The following is a 20,904-nucleotide window of genomic DNA, read 5'->3' on the forward strand; positions in this document are numbered from 1 at the left end:
AGTTACATTTCTTTGCTCTGAATACAATTTTGATTTTTTTTTCTTCTGGAAATTTTTGAGTTTTAAAATGCTTAATTAAACCTATAAAAAGGAATGATTTTGAGATATTTTGCTTACATTTGTAAATGTTTTAACATACTTAATGAGAATTTGCTTCCATCTGAATGAAATTTGACATTTTGGAGTGTTGACTCAAAGTACCTTTTTTTTTAATTGCAATTTTTTTTTAAAGCTGTTTTTCTTCCCTCCCTCTTTTACACCTGAGTGCATTTTTAAATGTTTATGAGTCAAGGTGCTCTACCCTATGACATTTTATTTGTTTGCTTGTTTGCAACACAAGTTGTTGTCCCTCTTGGAAATTTACTCATCTTACTGCAAAAGTGTTTCAATCATACAGGCAGTGGGAATGTCATGTTCCATGAAATTTTACATCGTCTGCCTCCTGAAATAATGTTTGGATTTCCACACTTGGACAGAATGGAAACAAAGGACTGCTAGCTCAAACCATAACTCTCCAATTTGCTGCTGGTGATTGCCTCCTGATAAAACCTGACATGAGGAAAAAAAAACTTAGCCAAGCCTGGGACAGACTGCCAAGACTGACTGACCACTCTTACCAGCAAGCCAAGCCTAGTACCATCCAGCAGACATGAAAGAACCCTGAAGGAGATGAAGAAGTAAAGACCAAAAGACTCTTTTCAATTCCCAGAAAACAGCTGAAAAGATTATGGGGAGGGTGGAATTTGATAAGGTTTTCTTTCTCTGTTTCATTCACAGAAATTTATTATGCTTTCTTCCTTGCCTCATTTATATTGTAATCAGTTTAATGTACTCATGTAAGAAATGTATTTGAGAATGGCTAGCACAGCAAGTTCTGAACACCTTAGATTTCTGGCTGGTGGGAGGGAAATTTTCTCCAAAATGTCTGTATTTTCTGTATTGTAGAAGCAGCTACACACACACACACACACACACACACACACACACACACAAAGAGAGAGGGAGAGAGAGAGGCTCCATTCAGAATTAGATTGAAACTATCTCCTTGACTTAACTCCACAAAGCTTTTCCTAGGTTGATTTTGCCCTTGCCCAAAAGCAGATATCTCCCTTTTAATCCCATGGGGGAGGGTCAGTTCCCCTCAGGCAATTCCCCCACTTGAAGAGTAGCAGAAAGGATCTTCAAAACTCAAACCCTATGACTCAAAAAAAAAATGATGCTGCCCAGTTGCCCAGTAAAGCAGGACATGTTGCACTGGTGGTCTCTGATAGGAGTCCCTGGGCTCATTGTGTGTAACTTTAAAAAAAATACTAAATAGCTTGTATTGCACACTAGCTAAACTCAATTTGGCCTCACTAAAATAGGAGCCAGGGCAAGTTAAAGAAATCCCTTGGAAATGGGCAGCCTGTACTTCTTTAAAAGGCAGAACCATGGCTGTGAAGGTTTTTTTGGGACTTCTGCTTGCTTGTAACCTGGAAGCTCACAGAAAGTGATATAAAACATCTGAAATTAATTGGCATGGTAAATTGGATATTGTAAATTTCTTTCCAGAAATTGTGCCCTGGTTGCTAAGACCTTCATGGTTGAAAGCTCTCTGGGAGCCACTGAAGGGATCCTTCTGCTGTCTCTTTCAATGCTTTTCCATCAGAAAAATTAAGTTTCCCTGATCTGACCAATTTTATCTTTTGTCAAAAACATGTGCGTTCCACTCACATTTTTTTGAAAAAAAAAAAAGGAGGGATTGTAGGAAGTTATCACCTAGCCCTCTCCCAGAAAAATGAAATATCCTAGGAAATATTGATAAGGCAGAATATTATATTTTCCTGGATGTGAAAAAAGGGAGAAACACATTTTAAACACAAAATAAATTCCTGCGGCTTCCAGCCCATCCCACTTTGTCAATGGGCCATTAAGAAGGCCAAGCTAGTCCACTTTACATAATAAAGAGTTCTCCTCTTCAGCTGTGATGGGATTAAGGCAGGATAATAAGCCTTTACTCAACTGACCACATGGCATCTAAACTCAATCAAACCTGGATTCAAAACAGCCTAGAGGGTTGCCCTTGCACGGGCCCATGGGAGTCTGACAACCAATCAGAATACACTTCTTACACAGGAACAGGAAACAGAGAGGTGGGGCAGAACAGATTATAAAAATCCCTGCAAGCCCTTCTTCAGCCCTTCTTCTTGTCTGCTCTTCTCCTTCTCTTCCCTTCTCCACCAACATTGAAGCATGTGATCACCTTTTCTGTTCAGGACTCAGGCCATGTGGTCCTGTCCACCATTAAAACCATCTTTCCAAGCAGCCTCCATGTCTCCAGTGTCTTTTTCCCCACTTGGAGCCGAACCCAGAAGGACATTTCTTCCAACAATTGATTCTGTACTTCTGGATTCTGAGTTCTGGTTCTGGATTCTGCTGTATGGTATTGTAGGAAGTTAGCACATGCATACATGCATATACATACATACATATTCTTATATATGTATGTATATAAGAAACATATATATGCTTCTTATATAAATGAATCCTTTAAATGAATATTTACTTGTGTGCTGGTTGGATTGCTGCAAACCTTATCTAGCAGGGCTAGATAAGGTGGAAAATCATAACTGAACAGATGAAGGGGTGTAACCACTTTCTCTCAAAGGCACAAGACGACAACAGACCTCGCCGTGGGGACCCATGACTACTAGGAGTTTGCTCGCCGTTCCTGGTGTCCCCTTCTCATGACCAGAAGGTAGCACTAGGACCCAGAAGCCGCTCTTAAATGTAGGAATCGTGCTCTCCGCCGGGTCCGAATGCCCAGCTAACCTCTTTTGTTCTGCAGCAGCCAGGCTGAGAGGCTTCCCAGCAGAGGCTCATCTCTTCCCCACCCGCTGCCGGACCATTGAAACCCTCCACTGCCGCAGATCACAATGCAAAACAGGTATTAGCTGCTCCTCGGGTCCTCTGGCTGGGGTGGGTAGAGTCCTTCCTTTCAGCCAACATAGCCCAAAGCAGAATTGCGGGGTGGGGGACTCTTAAAGCTTTGACCGCTTATCCGCAAGCTGGGGGCGCAAGGGGGAAGGGAAGAGTGATCTTGTGATGGAAGAGAAATGGTCTCATGGCTCTGAATCCTCTGCTTTTGGCGACACTGTTGGAAGAATAAGGGATACGAGAGAAATAGATTTATCTTTAAAAAGTAAAATGCAATTTTATTAGGACATTTCCCTCTTTTATGGGATGCCACGGATCAAGACTGCTTGGAATTAGAATTGGGACACAAATTTAATGTCTACATCACTGTAGCATCTGTAAACTACTATATTCTACTTGCAAAAGTGTGGTACGTTTTGTAGAGTATAATGTGTGCACAAGCTTTGCAGTGTAAAGAAGAAAGTAAGTCAGGTTTATATAAATATATTTTGAAAATTGCCTCTATTCCTGCCTCTGGATGATGGGGCTTGTATTCCTTGCATTTTACTTGAAGTAGCTCTCTGCTCTATTTCCTTACAGTGCTTAACACAGCTTAGATCCTCACTTTACCCATAAGCACACTTCAAAAGGGGAGAAGAATCAACCATTCTCTTACACAAACTGATTATGAAAATGATAATTCAAAATTATGGTACAAATGTTATGCTTCATCAAATCAGCCCTGGCTCTTGGTGAATACAAGAAAAAGTATTGCACTTTTCTTAGTAGATATTTTTCTGAAGTGGTTTGCCAGTATTTTGTCCCCCAAAGTTGGGAGACAGAGACTGGCTCAAAGTCACCCAGCTGGCTTTCATGCCTGAAGTAGGATGTCTCCCAGATTCTAATCTAGTACCTTTAACAACTACTGTTCTCCAGATTAGTTTGTATGATAAGCATAATCTTTATTGTGGGTATAATAACAAATCACAGATGTTAATACAATAATAATACAATAGCAGAGTTGGAAGGGACCTTGGAGGTCTTCTAGTCCAACCCCCTGCCTAGGCAGAAAACCCTATACCGTTTCAGACAAATGGCTATCCAACATCTTCTTAAAGACTTCCAGTGTTGGGGCATTCACAACTTCTAGAGGCAAGCTGTTCCACTGATTAATTGTTCTCACTGTCAGGAAATTTCTCCTCAGTTCTAAGTTGCTTCTCTCCTTGATTAGTTTCCACCCATTGCTTCTTGTTCTACCCTCAGGTGCCTTGGAGAATAGTTTGACTCCATCTTCTTTGTGGCATCCCCTGAGATACTGGAAGACTGCTATCATGTCTCCCCTAGTCCTTCTTTTCATTAAACTAGACATACCCAGTTCCTGCAACCGTTCTTCATATGTTTTAGTCTCCAGTCCCCTAATCATCTTTGTTGCTCTTCTCTGCACTCTTTCTAGAGTCTCCACATCTTTTCTACATCATGGCAACCAAAACTGAATGCAGTATTCCAAGTGTGGCCTTACCAAGGCATTATAAAGTGGTATTAACACTTCATGTGATCTTGATTCTATCCCTCTGTTTAGGTAGCCTAGAACTGTGTTGGCTTTTTTGGCAGCTGCTGCACACTGCTGGCTCATATTTAAATGGTTGTCCACTAGGACTCCAAGATCCCTCTCACAGTTACTACTGTTGAGCAAGGTACCACCTATACTGTACCTGTGCATTTCGTTTTTGTTGCCTAAATGTAGAACCTTACTTTTTTCACCATTGAATTTCATTTTATTAGATAGTGCCCAATGTTCAAGTTTGTCAAGATCCTTCTGAATCTTAAGCCTATCTTCTGGAGCATTGGCTATTCCTGCCAGCTTGGTGTCATCTGCAAATTTGATGAATTCCCCATTTATCCCCTCATCCAAATCATTGATGAAGATGTTGAAGAGTACTGGGCCTAAAACAGAGCCTTGGGGTACTCCACTGCATACTTCCCTCCATGTAGATGCAGTTCCTTTGAGGACTACATGTTGAGTGCGGTTGGTCAGCCAGTTACAAATCCATCTGGTGGTGATGCTGTCTAACCCACATTTTTCTACTTTATCTAGTAGTAGGTTATGGTCTACTTTATCAAATGCCTTACTGAAGTCCAAGTAAATTATTTCAACGACATTCCTCTGGTCCACTAATTTTGTCACTTTGTCAAAGAATGCAATAAGATTAGTCTGGCATGATCTGTTTTTGACAAACCCATGTTGGCTTTTGGCTATTACCTTGTTTACTTCTAGGTGTTCGCTAATTCATTGCTTGATTATCTTTTCCAGAATCTTCCCTGGTATTGAGGTCAGGCTGATAGGTCTATAGTTTCCTGGATCTATTTTTTTCCCTTTTTTGAAGATGGGAACCACATCAGCTCTTTTCCAGTCCTCTGGCAGTTCCCCGGTGCTCCAGGATCTCTGAAAGATATAGTTCAGTGGTTCTGAGATCTCGTCTGCCAGTTCCTTCAGAACCCTGGGGTGTAATCCATCCGGTCCTGGTGATTTGAACTCGTCTAGGGTAGACAGGTGCACACTTATCATTTTCTTCCCTATTTCAACTTGTATTCCTAATCTGCTTTTTGTGGTGCTGTTTTTGATAGATTGGACTGTTTTATCCCTTTGTGTAAAGACAGATGTAAAAAAATGAGTTAAATAGTTCTGCTTTCTCCCTGTTGCTTGTCACCTTCTTGCCACTTTCTCCCAGTAATGGATCAATTGTTTCCTTAACTTTTTTCTTGTTTTTAACATGTTGGAAGAAGCTTTTTTTGTTATTTTTTACTTTTGTGGCAAGCCTTTCTTCATTGTGAGCCTTAGCTTTCCTCACTTCATCTTTATAGGCTTGGGCTATTTGCTGATATTCTGCCTTAGATATGTCCCCCTCTTTCCACTTTTTATACTTATCTTTTTTGTCTTTCAGTTTGTCGGAGAGTTCTTTATGCAGCCATGCTGGTTTCTTTTGGGAGCTGTTATTTTTCTTCTTCATTGGTATTGTGCTAGACTGGGCTTTTGTAATCTCATTTTTCAAAATTTCCCAAGCTTCTTGAGTTGTTTTCCCCTTGAGGATTTTCATCCATGGAATTCTTCCCAAGCTCTCTCTAAGTTTATTGAAATTAGCTCTCCTAAAGTCCAAGGCTCTAGTTTGACTTTGTTCTACTACTTGTGTTTGCATAATGTTGAATTCCAATATTGCATGGTCACTTGCCCCCAGGGTTCCTGTGGCTTCAACACCTTCTATCATTTCCTCTCTGTTAGTGAGAATTAAGTCCAATATGGCTGATCCCCTTGTTCCCTTCTCTACTTTTTGGGAAACAAAGTTGTCTGCTAGGTTTGTTAGGAACCTGTTGGATCTTCCACTTGGTGCAGAGTTTGTTTCCCAGTTGATGTCAGGGTAGTTAAAATCTCCCATTACTATTGTGGTGTGCTTCCTACATACCTTAGTTAGCTGACTAGCAAAAAGTTCATCTACTTCCTCTGCTTGGTTGGGTGGCCTGTAGTATAGACCTATGGCAATGTCGTTTCCCCCCCAACCTTTAATATTGACCCAAATGCATTCAAGATAGTTCTCATCATTGTTGTGCTCTATTTCTGTAGAGATGTAGTTATTTCTTATATATAGTGCAACTCCACCTGCTCTTTTATTTGGTCTATTTCTTTTAAATAATTTGAATCCTTCTAGCTGTATGTTCCATTTGTGAGTTTCATCCCACCAAGTTTCTGTAATGGCAACAATATCGTATCTGCCCTCATTTACTGCAATTTCTAATTCACCTTGTTTATTCCTCATACTCTGTGCATTGGTGTATAGACAAATGTGTCCATTTTGATTGACCCTGTTTACTGTCTACATAACCTGTGTTATCCCTGACTGCCCCTATTTTCTTTCCACTTGTATGATTCATGCACATGGTATGGCACTCACTATTAAATGCTTGGTTTTGCTTGACAACAGAAGTGATAATCTTACCCGCACAAACATCTGTTACATGCATTGATAACCCTATGAATTTTAGATTGCTGGGGACAGAAATGTTCTGTATCAATTAATTCTCTGTCCCCGCTGTTCAGTTTAAATGTTTAACCAGAAAATACCTGTGCATTTAATGCCAAGTAACTCAGTCCCTTTCTTGGATGGGTGCAACCAACTCTTTTGTACAGTTTTTCATTGGACCAGCTGCAGACATCATGACTAATAAAACCAAAGCCTTCCCTTTTACACCACTCCTTTAGCCACACATTAAATTCTGCTACACGCTGTCCCTTCCCTTTTTGTTCCTTATATACTGGTAAAACCTCTGAAAAGATAAGCCTACAACCTATACTACTAAGTTCATACCCCAAGCTCTGGAAATAATTCTTCACAGAAAGTACATCTTTTTGGGACAGATCATTTGTGTCAAGATGTATAATAGCATTAACATCACAGTCCTTACTTGCATTCTTGACTATCTTAAGAATATGCCTCTTGTCTCTGCTGGCAGTAGCACCTGGCAGACACCTGACCTCTTTTAAAACGTCCATATCCTTTCCTAAATTTACATTCCTTACGATTGAATCACCAACCAGAAGGAGACTTCTCTTTTTCCATACCTTGCTCTTGTGCGACTGATGTGTGATACCTGGTTCCCCATTTTGCCTTTCCGAAGAAAATGTTTATGTAAATACCTTGCGTTCCCATGTGCTGCAGGTGCTTAGAGTTCAGCTTATAAGGCAAATAATCACACACAGATACTTCCATTCACAAGAAAATAGCTGAACACATAATACCAGGCAGTTGTATCCATGCTTGTATGCTTTGCCATGCCAACAGTTTTCTAGACGTTTTGAAAGAACTCTACATATTAATAATAAAAGAGTTGGTTTTTATTTTAACTCATTTTGGAGCAAGCATCATAATCCATAAAAAGGCTGAAGAATGTATTAGTTTACAAGGCATGATCTGGCAAAGTCTTGATCAAGTTTTACATGAAAGTAAATCCCACTGAGCCTTAATTATATTTGGTATTACTGGGCTCTTAGCTGCTTTGGTGTTTTTTATCACTTTAGTTTTAGATGGATTATTTTGAATGTATTCACATGACAGTGTTAAAGTGATTGTGTGCATTTCATGGGTGGGTGTACTTCCTCATAGTTTTTACTGTTCTCCCATTTCTGCAGCGATGTCCCTGTAGCTGATTGCACTCTTGTTCCTGGTGCCCAATGGAGCCATCTCACAGGTGGCATGTCAGCAGGGGTGATGGGCATCCAGCGGAGCTGCTGGCAGAGGCTCAGGTATTGGTGCCAGGAGAGAGTAGTTGGCCGAGACTGGAAAACCATGGTGGCAACAGGCTTGAGAACCAGGTGATAGAAAGTTGCCCTCTAGCGCCTTGGGACCACTGTACGCAGGCCCCACTCAGCAGTGATGTCATGCAGCACCAAGTGGCTACAGAAGATAGGCCACCTGAGATCTACAGCATTGCTCTATGGGGTCCCAAACTGCATTCTGCACTGACTAGACACAGGGAAGGAAGGTCGAACGCACAAGCGTCTGCTCTGAACTCTAAGCACCTGGGTCCAGGAAGAGGAGATGCCACCGTGGGATCCCTGGTGCTGATTGATGCAGAAGGAGTGCCCCACACTGTGTCACAAGAGGAAGTGGACCTGGCTGGACAAATGCAGTCTTCGGAGCCAGAGTTGTTGGCTTCCGCTCCACCACCACGACAGCTGTATTTCTGCCCCATTTGCCTGTGGACTTTCCTCTACCAGTCTGACCTGGAGCGCCACAGCATCACCCACTCAGAGAGCAAGCCGTACATATGCTGCGAGTGTGACAAGGCCTTCAAGCGTTCCTCCCACCTTCAGCGGCACAAGCACATCCACACCGGTGAGCGGCCCTTCAGCTGCCTCGTCTGCCACAAGGGTTTCCGGGAATCCGGTGAACTGTTGCGTCACCAGCGGGTCCATACTGGAGAGAAGCCCTATCAATGCCAGATCTGTCGACTGCGCTTTACAGAACGGAATACCCTCCGCCGGCATGCCAAGCGCAAACATGCCCGTGAGACCTACTATCAGCGCTCTGTGGAGGAAGGAGGGGGCAGTTGGACTATGGCGGGGGACTGGGAATCAGAAGTGGTAGTGGGAAGTGGGGACTGGGCCACAGAGGAGCTTGGGAGCGGCTGGAGCAGTGAACCAGTGGAAGACTGTGTTGAGGGTGGGAATCACTGGAGGGAAGCTTCAGAAAGGCAGGTGGGAAGCCTGCCTGGAGCCACGACACAGATATTACAGATGGAGCACATCAAAGATAAAGACAAACCTGATATTCAACCCCCGTAAACATGCAGAAGTGGGGGAGACAGACCAGGACACTGAAGGATCTGCAAATAAGTTTGTTCTGCAGTTATCTGTTGGACTGAAACATTTTCTCTGTAGGAAAGGACATGAAACTAAAGGAAGTATCTTCTAGAACTGTTCTACAGTGTTAAAGCCCTTCAAATAGCACTGTATGGGCATCACCAAAGACTAGAGAAGGCTACTGGTGGCAAGGAATCGAGGCTGCCCCCGTTCAACAATCGTACCATGATATCCAGAGCTGCTGTGAAGATAGGGGAACATTTCATGTTTTAAATTCTTTTGTAGGTGGAAATGAAACCGAGAATACTTTTTTTCTTAAATTTCCTGTGCTTTCTTGAAGAATTAGTACAAAGAGAGTTGTGTTCCTCTCACAATTGTACCAAACACAATATTGATACATGATGATCCTCTGTAAAATGAATTGCCCTCCCCACACACCTGAGCTGCTATTTGTTTTGTTTTCCTTTAAAATCCATATGGATACAAGAGGGCATATTCTGTTTGCAAACACTTTAATGAATTAACATATACAAAACAGTGCTGTCTTTTTTCCTTTATTCATATTCCACTTTAATCAAGGTGAGGGATTTAGCTCTCTCTCTCTCCACTCTCAATAGCCTGTAGCTATAGCTTGGGCCTAGAACAGCTTTCCTAACCTTGTGTCGTCTGAAATTATCCACTTTAATTTTCATACTTCTTCCAGTGATTTTGGCAGCCAAGACCTCTGGAGGGCTCTTGGTTTAGGAAGGTTAAAGTAGAATTTGAGAGATCAGGAAAAGATAAACCTGGATGTTGCTGTACAACTTTTCTTTTCCCTTTTATGTTTAATAAGGGATGGGGGAACAAACAAATTATTCATGGACAGGATGAGGGTCAGCTTGCATACATCCTTTTGAAAAACTGAGGAATTAAAAGAAAATACAGGATGAAATAATCTGCATCCAGGCATTCCTTCCCTGTAAAGACTTTTCTCTACAGCTGGATCTTTACACAAACTTTGAATTCATTGAAATCAATCAGAATCACTTTTAAATAACTGTGTTCACCGGATCCAAAATGATGGTATTGAGGCAAAGAATGAGCAAGGCAGTTATGTTAGCACTTCAATGGAAGCACTAATTTACATTGTCGTGTCTCATCCTAAAGAGATCTGAAAGATTATCCTTTGAGAAAAATGTTGCCAAAGGTATTATGAATTCCTAGCCTAGCCCTTTCACAGAATTGTATTTCCAAGGTTCCTTGAAGGGAAACAGGAAGCTCTTTGTAATTCAAAGCTGTCACAAGCTGCGAGATTCTCAATATTTTTTATTTACATTTTATATAACGGGAAAGATTGGGGTGTTCGCTGAATAATATTTGCAGTCAAAATTTTGAGAATCTTGCAGCTTGTGGCAACTTTGCATTACAAAAAGCTCCCTATTCCCTTTCAAAAAACCCTGGAAATCTTCTCTATAATGTTTAGTTTTAAAGTCAAGCAGATTAAAAAGAAGCCAGGGGCTGTAAGTTTACATGCACATTCTTTGGTATGTAAAAATTGAAAAATAAGGGCTGTCTGGCTATTTCAGATAATGGCTGTCACTGGTCCAATCATGAAGTAACCGTAAAAAAAATGGCAATGGAAGTGTTTTGACTTTGGTCAAAATATACTTAAATGTATGTTTCATAATGCAGTTTCTATGAGACTATGTGCATGCTGCTCATAACAAGAGATCAGCATTGTGTCTCTAAGTGTAGGGTCTCAGTCTTTGTGTAGGGTCTCAGTCTTTCTGAGGGAGAGTTGGACTCTTCTATTAAAAGCATTAGGCTTTTGATACAAGAAAGAGGCAATTTCTGCAAAATAGAAACAAGAATACACTGAATCACGAAACCTGTACTTAATGTATATGTGTTTGGTAATGCAAATATTGGTCTGCAATATTTTTCTAAAGGATAGGTTCTTCTCCTAAGGCTTCCATTTCATACTCTTAAATCTGCCCATGCACAATACTGAACAGCAAATATTCATGAATGCAAGGTCAGATAGATACTGTCTGTATTGTTTGATTAGAAATGGCTGTCATTTTCTGCTACTATTCTTTGTGGCAATCCTACTTACAGACTGAATCTCCATTTTATCCATAGATGGGTGTTGTTCATTGCCAATGCTTTTCCCTTTTTAATAAGTTTTTATTTGCACCTAAACAGTAATATGTGAAGGAAGAACTTCAAGTTGAACTTGTGTGATATTTGTTCACCAATACAAGCCATTTCTTTGCAGTGGCTCTGGTGATTTCATTTCCACAGCACGGCAAAGCATTTCAGATTATGGTTTGCTGAAAACAGAGTGACACCCTAATTCACAACGTGAGCCACAAATGCTTCATAACACAGAATGGCTGCCAGAAAGATTTAAGTTATGTTCAAATGCTTGTCTGAAATGGACCTACAGTGATAATAAAGGGCTTTATGATGTGACTTGACATATGCAATTTACACAGAAAGAACTGTGTGAATTCTTTATTTTTATTTTTTTTACATTTCCAAAACTCCATTTGAAGTCATAACTACTACTTGTACCAAAACTGAAAATACAGAACAGGAAGCAGAATTCTGTACAAATAAGTTTCTCAAAACACCGCCCCGAGTCCCTTTCGGGAGAGGTGGCGGTCTATAAGCGCTTAGTAAATAAATAAATAAATAAATAAATAAAAAAACAAGTGTGTGGGTGTGTCTGTCATTGCATAAGAATACCTCAGATTAGCAAACTGAAATGAGCCATGCAACATGTCTATTCACAAAAAGGCCTCTCATCTTTCCATTTTGTGAGTAGGGCTCAAACCATTGTCCTTGTGTATAAAAAGTCAAGATTTTAACAGTACTGATTATGTAAGCAGTTCCTATGTTATCAAGGCCATTTCTATTCTTTTTTGTGTGGGTTATGGTGTAGGAAGTTATCACCCAGCCCTCTCCCAGAAAAATGAAAAGGCAGAATATTATATTTTCCTGGATGTGAAAAAGGGAGAAACACATTTTAAACACAAAGTAAATTCCTGCAGCTTCCTGCCCATCCCCACTTTGTCAATGGGCCATTAAGAAGGCCAAGCTAGTCCACTTTACATAATAAAGAGTTCATAATAAAATCTTCAGCTCCAGAGTGATGGGATTGTGGGAAGGGAACTTCACCAAGACAGTGTTGTATTAGGATTGTTAAATGGAAAAAGGTTTCCTCTGCGGGTTCGGATTTCCCGGCTGGGAGAATGAATTTAGGATCGAAGCACGCTGCGTTTGAAAGCAAGTTGACTTTATTATTTCAGGAAAGCAAGACCAACAGTGATGTGGATCAGCGTTCCTGGGTGAGCTGACCCCGACATACAGAAAGTGTACATTTTTTATACCATTTTCCTCTTTGAAGTCCTTTTGTTTTCTTTGTATTATTGTTTTATCCCTTTTTGTGTGTGCCTTTGCTAATGGTTCGAATCCTGTCCTGAGTTTTGTTATTCCTCTGCCCTAAAGTGCTTCCCATGGGACAGGGATGAGCCCTAGTGTCTTCTACTGTATTTCCTATTTTTCCATCTTCGCCCCCGAGCTAACCAGTCTTTGTTGTCACTCTGACCTTTTCCTTCTCTTAAAGGTAGCTTCTTCCTGCACTTCCTAGGTCTTTTGTCTTATTTGTACTCTGCAGCTATTTCTAATTGTCCTGATATCCTGGTAATTATTCTCAGGATGTTTCTTTTAGAATGTATGCTGGCTTTGTTATTCTAGTGACTTCTAGTTTGGCTATGGGCTGTATAGTCTTCCTAATACAACACTGTCTTGGTGAAGTTCCCTTCCCACAGGATTAAGGCAGGATAATATTGCCTTTTACTCAACTGACCACATGGCATCTGAGAACTCAACCAAACCTGGATTCAAAACTCAGCCTAGAGGGTTGCCCTTGCATTTCTTACACAGGAAGAGGAAACAGATAGGTGGGGCCGAACAGATTATAAAAAGCCCTGCAAGCCCTTCTTCTCTGCTCTTCTCTTCTCTTCTCCTCCACCAACATTGAAGTATGTGATCACCTTTTCTGTTCAGGACTCAAGCCATGCGGTCTTGTCCACCATTAAAACCATCTTTCCAAGCAGCCTCCATGTCTCCAGTGACTTTTTCCCCACTTGGAGCCGAACCCAGAAGGACATTTCTTCCAACAATGGTACGGAAGGGGAAAGTGTACAAATTCCCCATGAGAAATTACACCACTTTATGTTCTACTGATGAAAGAAATGTCCTTCTGGGTTCGGCTCCAAGTGGGGAAAAAGACACTGGAGACATGGAGGCTGCTTGGAAAGATGGTTTTAATGGTGGACAGGACCGCATGGCTTGAGCCCTCAACAGAAAAGGTGATCACATGCTTCAATGTTGGTGGAGAAGAAGAGAAGGGGCGATGGAGGGGCTTGCTAGGCTTTTTATAACCTGTTCAGTCCCACCTCTGTTTCCTGTTCCTGTGTAAGAAATGTATTCTGATTGGTTGTCAGACTCACATGGGCCCATGCAGGGGCAACTCTCTAGGCTGAGTCCAGTTTTGGTTGAATTCTCAGAGTTCTCAGATGCCATGTGGTCAGTTGAGTAAAGGTTTATATTATCATGCCTTCATTCCCATCCCCCTGGAGCTGAAGGGGAGAACTCTTTATTATGTAAAGGGACTATCTTGGCCTTCTTAATGGCCCATTGACAAAGTGGGGATGGGCAGGAAGCTGCAGGAATTTACTTTGTATTTAAAATGTGTTTCTCCCTTTTTCACATCCAGGAAAATATAATATTCTGCCTTTTCAATATTTCCTAGGATATTTCATTTTTCTGGGAGAGGGCTGGGTGATAACTTCCTACAATCCCTCCTTTTTTTTTCAAAACATGTGAGTGGAACGCACATGTTCTTGACAAAAGATAAAAATTGGTCATATCAGAGAAACTTAATTTTTCTGATGGAAAGGCATTGAAAGAGACAGCAGAAGGATCCCTTCAGTGGCTCCCAGAGAGCTTTCAACCATGAAGGTCTAGCAACCAGGGCACAATTGCTGGAAAGAAATTTACAATATCCAATTTACCATGCCAATTATTTTCAGATGTTTGATATCACTTTCTGTGAGCTTCCAGACAGGTTACAAGCAAGCAGAAGTACCAAAATTCTTCACAGCCATGCTTTTCCTTTAAGTTATAGGCTGCCCATTTCAAAGGGATGATTCTAGAACCTGCCCTAACTCTTATTTTAGTGAGTGTGCAATACAAGCTATTTAGTATTTTTTTAAAATTACACACAATGAGCCCAGGGACTCCTATCAGAGACCACCAGTGCAACATGTCCTGCTTTACTGGGCAACTGGGCAGCATCATTTTTTTTTGAGTCACAGTCAGGGTTTGAGTTTTGAAGATCCTTTCTGCTACTCTTCAAGTGGGGGAATTGCCTGAGGGGAATTGACCCTCCCCCATGGGATTAAAAGGGAGATATCACTCCTTAGGCTTTTGTGCAAGGGCAAAAATCAACCTAGGAAAAGCTTTGTGGAGTTAAGTCAAGGAGATAGTTTCAATCTAGTTCTGAATGGGGCCTCTCTCTCCCCCCCCCTCTCTCTCTCTGTGTAGCTACTTCTATAATACATAAAATACAGACATTTTGGACAAAATTTCCCTCCCACTAGACAGAAATCTAAGGTGTTCAGATCCTGCTGTGCCAACCACTCTCAAATACAATTCTTACATGAGTACATTAAACTGATTGCAATATAAATGAGATAAGAAAGGAAAGCTTACAATGAGGCAAAGAAAGAAAACTTTACAATAAATTTTCACCCTCCCCCATAGTCTTTACTGCTGTCTTCTGGGGATAGAAGAGAGTCTTTTGGTCTTTCCTGTCCATTTTAGGGTTCTTTCTTTCATGTCTGCTGGATGGCATTAGGTTTGGCTTGCTGGTAAGAGTGGTCAGTCAGGCTTGGTAGAGTCTGTCCCAGGCTTGGCTAAGTTTTTTCCTCATGTCAGGTTTTATCAGGACGCAATCACCAGCAGCAAATTGGAGAGTTATGGTTTGAGCTAGCAGTCCTTTGTTTCTGAGGTAAAAAAAAAAAGAGAGGCCAAGAATACAGTTCTTTACAGACATATCTTTAGTCTCATGTTGTGGAATCTCACCCATTCTGTCCAAGTGTGGAAATCCAAACATTATTTCAGGAGGCAGACGATGTAAATTTCACGGAACATGACATTCCCACTGCCTGTATGATTGAAACACTTTTGCAATGATGAGTAAATTTCCAAGAGGGACAACAACTTGTGTTGCAAACAAACAAACAAACAAATAAAATATCATAGGGTAGAGCACCTTGACTCATAAGCATTTAAAAATGCACTCAGGCATAAAAGAGAGAAGGAAGAACAGCTTTTTTAAAAAAAAATTGCAATTAAAAAAAGAGGTACTTTGAGTCAACACTCCAAAATATCAAATTCCATTAAGATGGAAGCAAATTCTCATTAAGTATGTTAAAACATTTACAAATGTAAGCAAAATATCTCAAAATCATTTCTTTTTTTTTTAAACAAAATTTTATTAGTTTTTTAAAAATTATCAAGGAAAAGGGTAATGGGTAAAATTACAAATTTTGACAGTTACATTATGCAGGAAATGGCCCTCCTCCCCATTCTCATAACTTTCATTTATTAATACATTAGATTGTTACTACTTAATAGTATTTTGTCAGCATAAACTTTTATCTTCAAACAATTTCAATCATTTTATATCAAACAGATTTTCTAGTTCATTTTTGTGATCTGAGTTTTCTCAATGTTGCCTCTTCTCCCCCCTCCAGCAGAGCTCCGGCACCTCCTGTGTCCTGTATGTCCCGTATAGTATCATCAGGTTTATCTAGGACTTTATTTTTTTCCATGAAGGCCTCAGCCTCCATAGTTGTGTTGATTCTAACTCTCGTGTCCTCCCAGAATATTAGCATACCTTCTGGCATAAGCCATCTAAACCACACCCCTTTCTGGTATAATTTCTTCGCTAAAAGCGAATAGTTTTTTCTTTTATCTCTAACTTTCTTTGGGATTTGTTTCAGAATGGCTATTTTTCTATCCTTGTATTTTAGTGCTTGCCCCCTTTGTGCACTCAGAATCTCATCTCTTGTGGTCTTTCTGAGAAATTTAATGTGTACCTCCCTTGGAACATTGTGTGTTCTGGCATATGCTGAGTTTACTCTATAGACCAGGTCCATGTCCCACCCCATCTGTTGTCTGTCTTTTTTAATATATTCAGCCAATAAATTTGTCATAATATCCCTTAGATCTTCATCATCAGCTTCAATTACATTTTGAAATCTAAGAAAAAAAGACATCCTTTCACATTCCACTTTTATCTGGTGGTTCTCAAGTTCTTGGTTTCCTTTCTGCACCCCCTTCACATCCCTCCTCATCTCAGCTGTCCCCTCCTCCAAAAGTTCCAGTCTCCGTGAATTTTGGATCGCTCGGTCTTGGTTCTCTCTGAGCTGTTCATTCATTTCTTTCAATTGATTTTTTAAGTCCTCCTGCCCCTTTAAGAGTTGTTGAAACATCTGTTGAAAGTCCACCTCAGGGGGCTTAGGCTGGAACAAAGAAGTTGGTGTCTGTTGTCCGCTGGGGCTGGACGTTGAAGATGCTGGGGCAGAGCCAGCAAAACCCCGTTTCCCCGGTGGTGGTCTTTTAGCTGGCATTGTAGTAAGCAAAGCTCAGAGATGGCAATGTCAATACAAAGAGGAAACATGTTCCCTCTAAGCTGCGCGGCCACCCAGATAACAAGAAAACACTGCGCACAAGTTTCAAACTGCAGCGCAGTGTTTTTTTAATGTCTTTAAATGTGACTGAAAATATCCCCCCTCCCTCCCTTCTCTCTCTGCACTGAACTCTCTCCTCCATCTGGTGATTGGTGAAATCAAGTAAGACTCTGCCCAGAGATCGATGATGCTGCAGAAAGGAGAACTTCCATTGGTCCTCTGGGGCTTCGTCATTTCCTGGGAAAATGGGATTCGCTGGTTGTAGCTGAGTTTCTCTGCATATCCGGGGTTTCTCAGGCATTGCTTCCTCTGAAACTCCGTTCTGGGCTGGGCAGTTTTTCTGCGATCCCTTCGCTTTGGGGAGAGAGGGAAGCAGCGTGGAATTGGACTGCCTGAGCCAAAGGGGTCCCCCGGATCTTGAGACTTGATTTTTGAGCAGTACAAATCCATTCCACTCTTTCCTTTCCCTTTCTGTCCTTCTTCTATCTATCTTTCCTTTTCCTTTCCTTTCCCTTTTCCTTTCCTTCTTTTCCATTTCCTTTCCTTTCTCCTTTCCTTTCTCCTTTCCTTTCTCCTTTCCTTTTCTTTTTCCTTTCCTTCTTTTCCATTTCCTTTCTCTTTTCCTTTCCTTTCTCCTTTCCTTCATTTCCATTTCCTTTCCTTTCTCCTTTCCTTTCTCCTTTCCTTTCTCCTTTCCTTTCTCCTTTCCTTTCTCCTTTCCTTTCTCTTTTCCTTTCCTTTCCTTTCTCCTTTCCTTCTTTTCCATTTCCTTTTTCCTTTCCTTGACTTTCTCCTTTCCTTTCCCCTTTCCTTTCTCCTTTCCTTTCTCCTTTCCTTTCTCCTTTCCTTTCTCCTTTCCTTTCTCCTTTCCTTTTCTTTTTCCTTTCCGTTTTGCTTTCCTTTCTCTTTTCCTTTCTCCTTTCCTTTCTCCTTTCCTTTCTCCTTTCCTTTCTCCTTTCCTTTCCTTTCCTTTCTCCTTTCCTTCTTTTCCATTTCCTTTCCTTTCTCCTTTCCTTTCTCCTTTCCTTTCTCCTTTCCTTTCTCCTTTCCTTTCTCCTTTCCTTTCTCCTTTCCTTTCTCCTTTCCTTTCTCTTTTCCTTTCCTTTCCTTTCTCCTTTCCTTCTTTTCCATTTCCTTTTTCCTTTCCTTGACTTTCTCCTTTCCTTTCTCCTTTCCTTTCTCCTTTCCTTTCTCCTTTCCTTTCTCCTTTCCTTTCTCCTTTCCTTTCTCCTTTCCTTTTCTTTTTCCTTTCCGTTTTGCTTTCCTTTCTCTTTTCCTTTCCTTTCTCCTTTCCTTCTTTTCCATTTCCTTTCCTTTCTCCTTTCCTTTCTCCTTTCCTTTCTCCTTTCCTTTCTCTTTTCCTTTCCTTTCCTTTCTCCTTTCCTTCTTTTCCATTTCCTTTTTCCTTTCCTTGACTTTCTCCTTTCCTTTCCCCTTTCCTTTCTCCTTTCCTTTCTCCTTTCCTTTCTCCTTTCCTTTCTCCTTTCCTTTCTCCTTTCCTTTTCTTTTTCCTTTCCGTTTTGCTTTCCTTTCTCTTTTCCTTTCTCCTTTCCTTTCTCCTTTCCTTTCTCCTTTCCTTTCTCCTTTCCTTTCTCCTTTCCTTTCCTTTCCTTTCTCCTTTCCTTCTTTTCCGTTTCCTTTCCTTTCTCCTTTCCTTTCTCCTTTCCTTTCTCCTTTCCTTTCTCCTTTCCTTTCTCCTTTCCTTTCTCCTTTCCTTTCTCCTTTCCTTTCTCCTTTCCTTTTCTTTTTCCTTTCCGTTTTGCTTTCCTTTCTCTTTTCCTTTCTCCTTTCCTTTCTCCTTTCCTTTCTCCTTTCCTTTCTCCTTTCCTTTCCTTTCCTTTCTCCTTTCCTTCTTTTCCATTTCCTTTCCTTTCTCCTTTCCATTTCCTTTCCTTTCTCCTTTCCTTTCTCCTTTCCTTTCTCCTTTCCTTTCTCCTTTCCTTTTCTTTTCCTTTCCGTTTTCCTTTCATTTCTCTTTTCCTTTCCTTTCTCCTTTCCTTCTTTATCATTTCCTTTCCTTTCTCCTTTCCCTTCCTTCCTTTCCATTTCCATTTCCTTTCTCCTTTCCTTTCTCCTTTCCTTTCCTTCTTTTCCATTTCCTTTCCTTTCTCCTTTCCTTTCTCCTTTCCTTTTCTTTTTCCTTTCCTTCTTTTCCATTTCCTTTCCTTTCTCCTTTCCTTTCTCCTTTCCTTTCTCCTTTCCTTTCTCCTTTTCTATTTCCTTTCCTTTCTCCTTTCCTTCTTTTCCATTTCCTTTCCTTTCTCCTTTCCCTTCCTGCCTTTCCATTTCCATTTCCTTTCCTTTCTCCTTTCCTTTCTCCTTTCCTTTCTCCTTTCCTTTCTCCTTTCCTTTCTCCTTTCCTTTCTCCTTTCCTTTTCTTTCTCCTTTCCTTCTTTTCCATTTCCTTTCCTTTCTCCTTTCCTTTCTCCTTTCCTTTCTCCTTTCCTTTCTCCTTTCCTTTCTCCTTTCCTTTCTCCTTTCCTTTCTCCTTTCCTTTCTCTTTTCCTTTCCTTTCCTTTCTCCTTTCCTTCTTTTCCATTTCCTTTTTCCTTTCCTTGACTTTCTCCTTTCCTTTCTCCTTTCCTTTCTCCTTTCCTTTCTCCTTTCCTTTCTCCTTTCCTTTCTCCTTTCCTTTCTCCTTTCCTTTCTCCTTTCCTTTCTCCATTCCTTTTCTTTTTCCTTTCCGTTTTGCTTTCCTTTCTCTTTTCCTTTCCTTTCTCCTTTCCTTCTTTTCCATTTCCCTTCCTTCCTTTCCATTTCCATTTCCTTTCCTTTCTCCTTTCCTTTCTCCTTTCCTTCTTTTCTATTATCTTTCCTTTCTCCTTTCCTTTCTCCTTTCCTTTCTCCTTTCCTTTCTCCTTTCCTTTCTCCTTTCCTTTCTCCTTTCCTTTCTCCTTTCCTTTCTCCTTTCCTACTTTTCCATTTCCTTTCCTTTCTCCTTTCCTTTCTCCTTTCCTTTCTCCTTTCCTTTCTCCTTTCCTTTCTCCTTTCCTCTCCTTTTTCCTTTCCATTTTCCTTTCCTTTCTCTTTTCCTTTCCTTTCCTTTCTCCTTTCCTTCTTTTCCATTTCCTTTCCTTTCTCCTTTCCTTCCTTTCCATTTCCATTTCCTTTCCTTTCTCCTTTCCTTTCTCCTTTCCTTTCTCCTTTCCTTTCTCCTTTCCTTTCTCTTTTCCTTTCCTTTCCTTTCTCCTTTCCTTCTTTTCCATTTCCTTTTTCCTTTCCTTGACTTTCTCCTTTCCTTTCCCCTTTCCTTTCTCCTTTCCTTTCTCCTTTCCTTTCTCCTTTCCTTTTCTTTTTCCTTTCCGTTTTGCTTTCCTTTCTCTTTTCCTTTCTCCTTTCCTTTCTCCTTTCCTTTCTCCTTTCCTTTCTCCTTTCCTTTCTCCTTTCCTTTCCTTTCCTTTCTCCTTTCCTTCTTTTCCGTTTCCTTTCCTTTCTCCTTTCCTTTCTCCTTTCCTTTCTCCTTTCCTTTCTCCTTTCCTTTCTCCTTTCCTTTCTCCTTTCCTTTCTCCTTTCCTTTCTCCTTTCCTTTTCTTTTTCCTTTCCGTTTTGCTTTCCTTTCTCTTTTCCTTTCTCCTTTCCTTTCTCCTTTCCTTTCTCCTTTCCTTTCTCCTTTCCTTTCCTTTCCTTTCTCCTTTCCTTCTTTTCCATTTCCTTTCCTTTCTCCTTTCCTTTCTCCTTCCTTTCTCCTTTCCTTTCTCCTTTCCTTTCTCCTTTCCTTTCTCCTTTCCTTTCTCCTTTTCTATTTCCTTTCCTTTCTCCTTTCCTTCTTTTCCATTTCCTTTCCTTTCTCCTTTCCCTTCCTGCCTTTCCATTTCCATTTCCTTTCCTTTCTCCTTTCCTTTCTCCTTTCCTTTCTCCTTTCCTTTCTCCTTTCCTTTCTCCTTTCCTTTCTCCTTTCCTTTTCTTTCT

The 20,904-nt window shown here is 40.7% G+C and overlaps 1 protein-coding gene across 1 annotated transcript; it reads left to right on the plus strand.

Annotated features, from left to right (window-relative positions):
* The first annotated feature begins 2,805 nt into the window (after positions 1–2,805).
* Positions 2,806–9,766, plus strand: LOC309382309 (uncharacterized protein). The gene is made up of 2 exons (XM_081971818.1): positions 2,806–2,926; positions 8,075–9,766. The coding sequence occupies exon 2, from the start codon at positions 8,117–8,119 to the stop codon at positions 9,227–9,229; it is 1,113 nt and encodes a 370-aa protein (XP_081827944.1). The 5' UTR covers positions 2,806–2,926; positions 8,075–8,116; the 3' UTR covers positions 9,230–9,766.
* The last annotated feature ends 11,138 nt before the right edge of the window (positions 9,767–20,904 follow it).

Source organism: Natrix helvetica (genome assembly GCF_964273705.1).
Source record: "Natrix helvetica genome assembly, contig: HAP1_SCAFFOLD_152, whole genome shotgun sequence".
NCBI classification, from domain to species: domain Eukaryota; kingdom Metazoa; phylum Chordata; class Lepidosauria; order Squamata; family Natricidae; genus Natrix; species Natrix helvetica.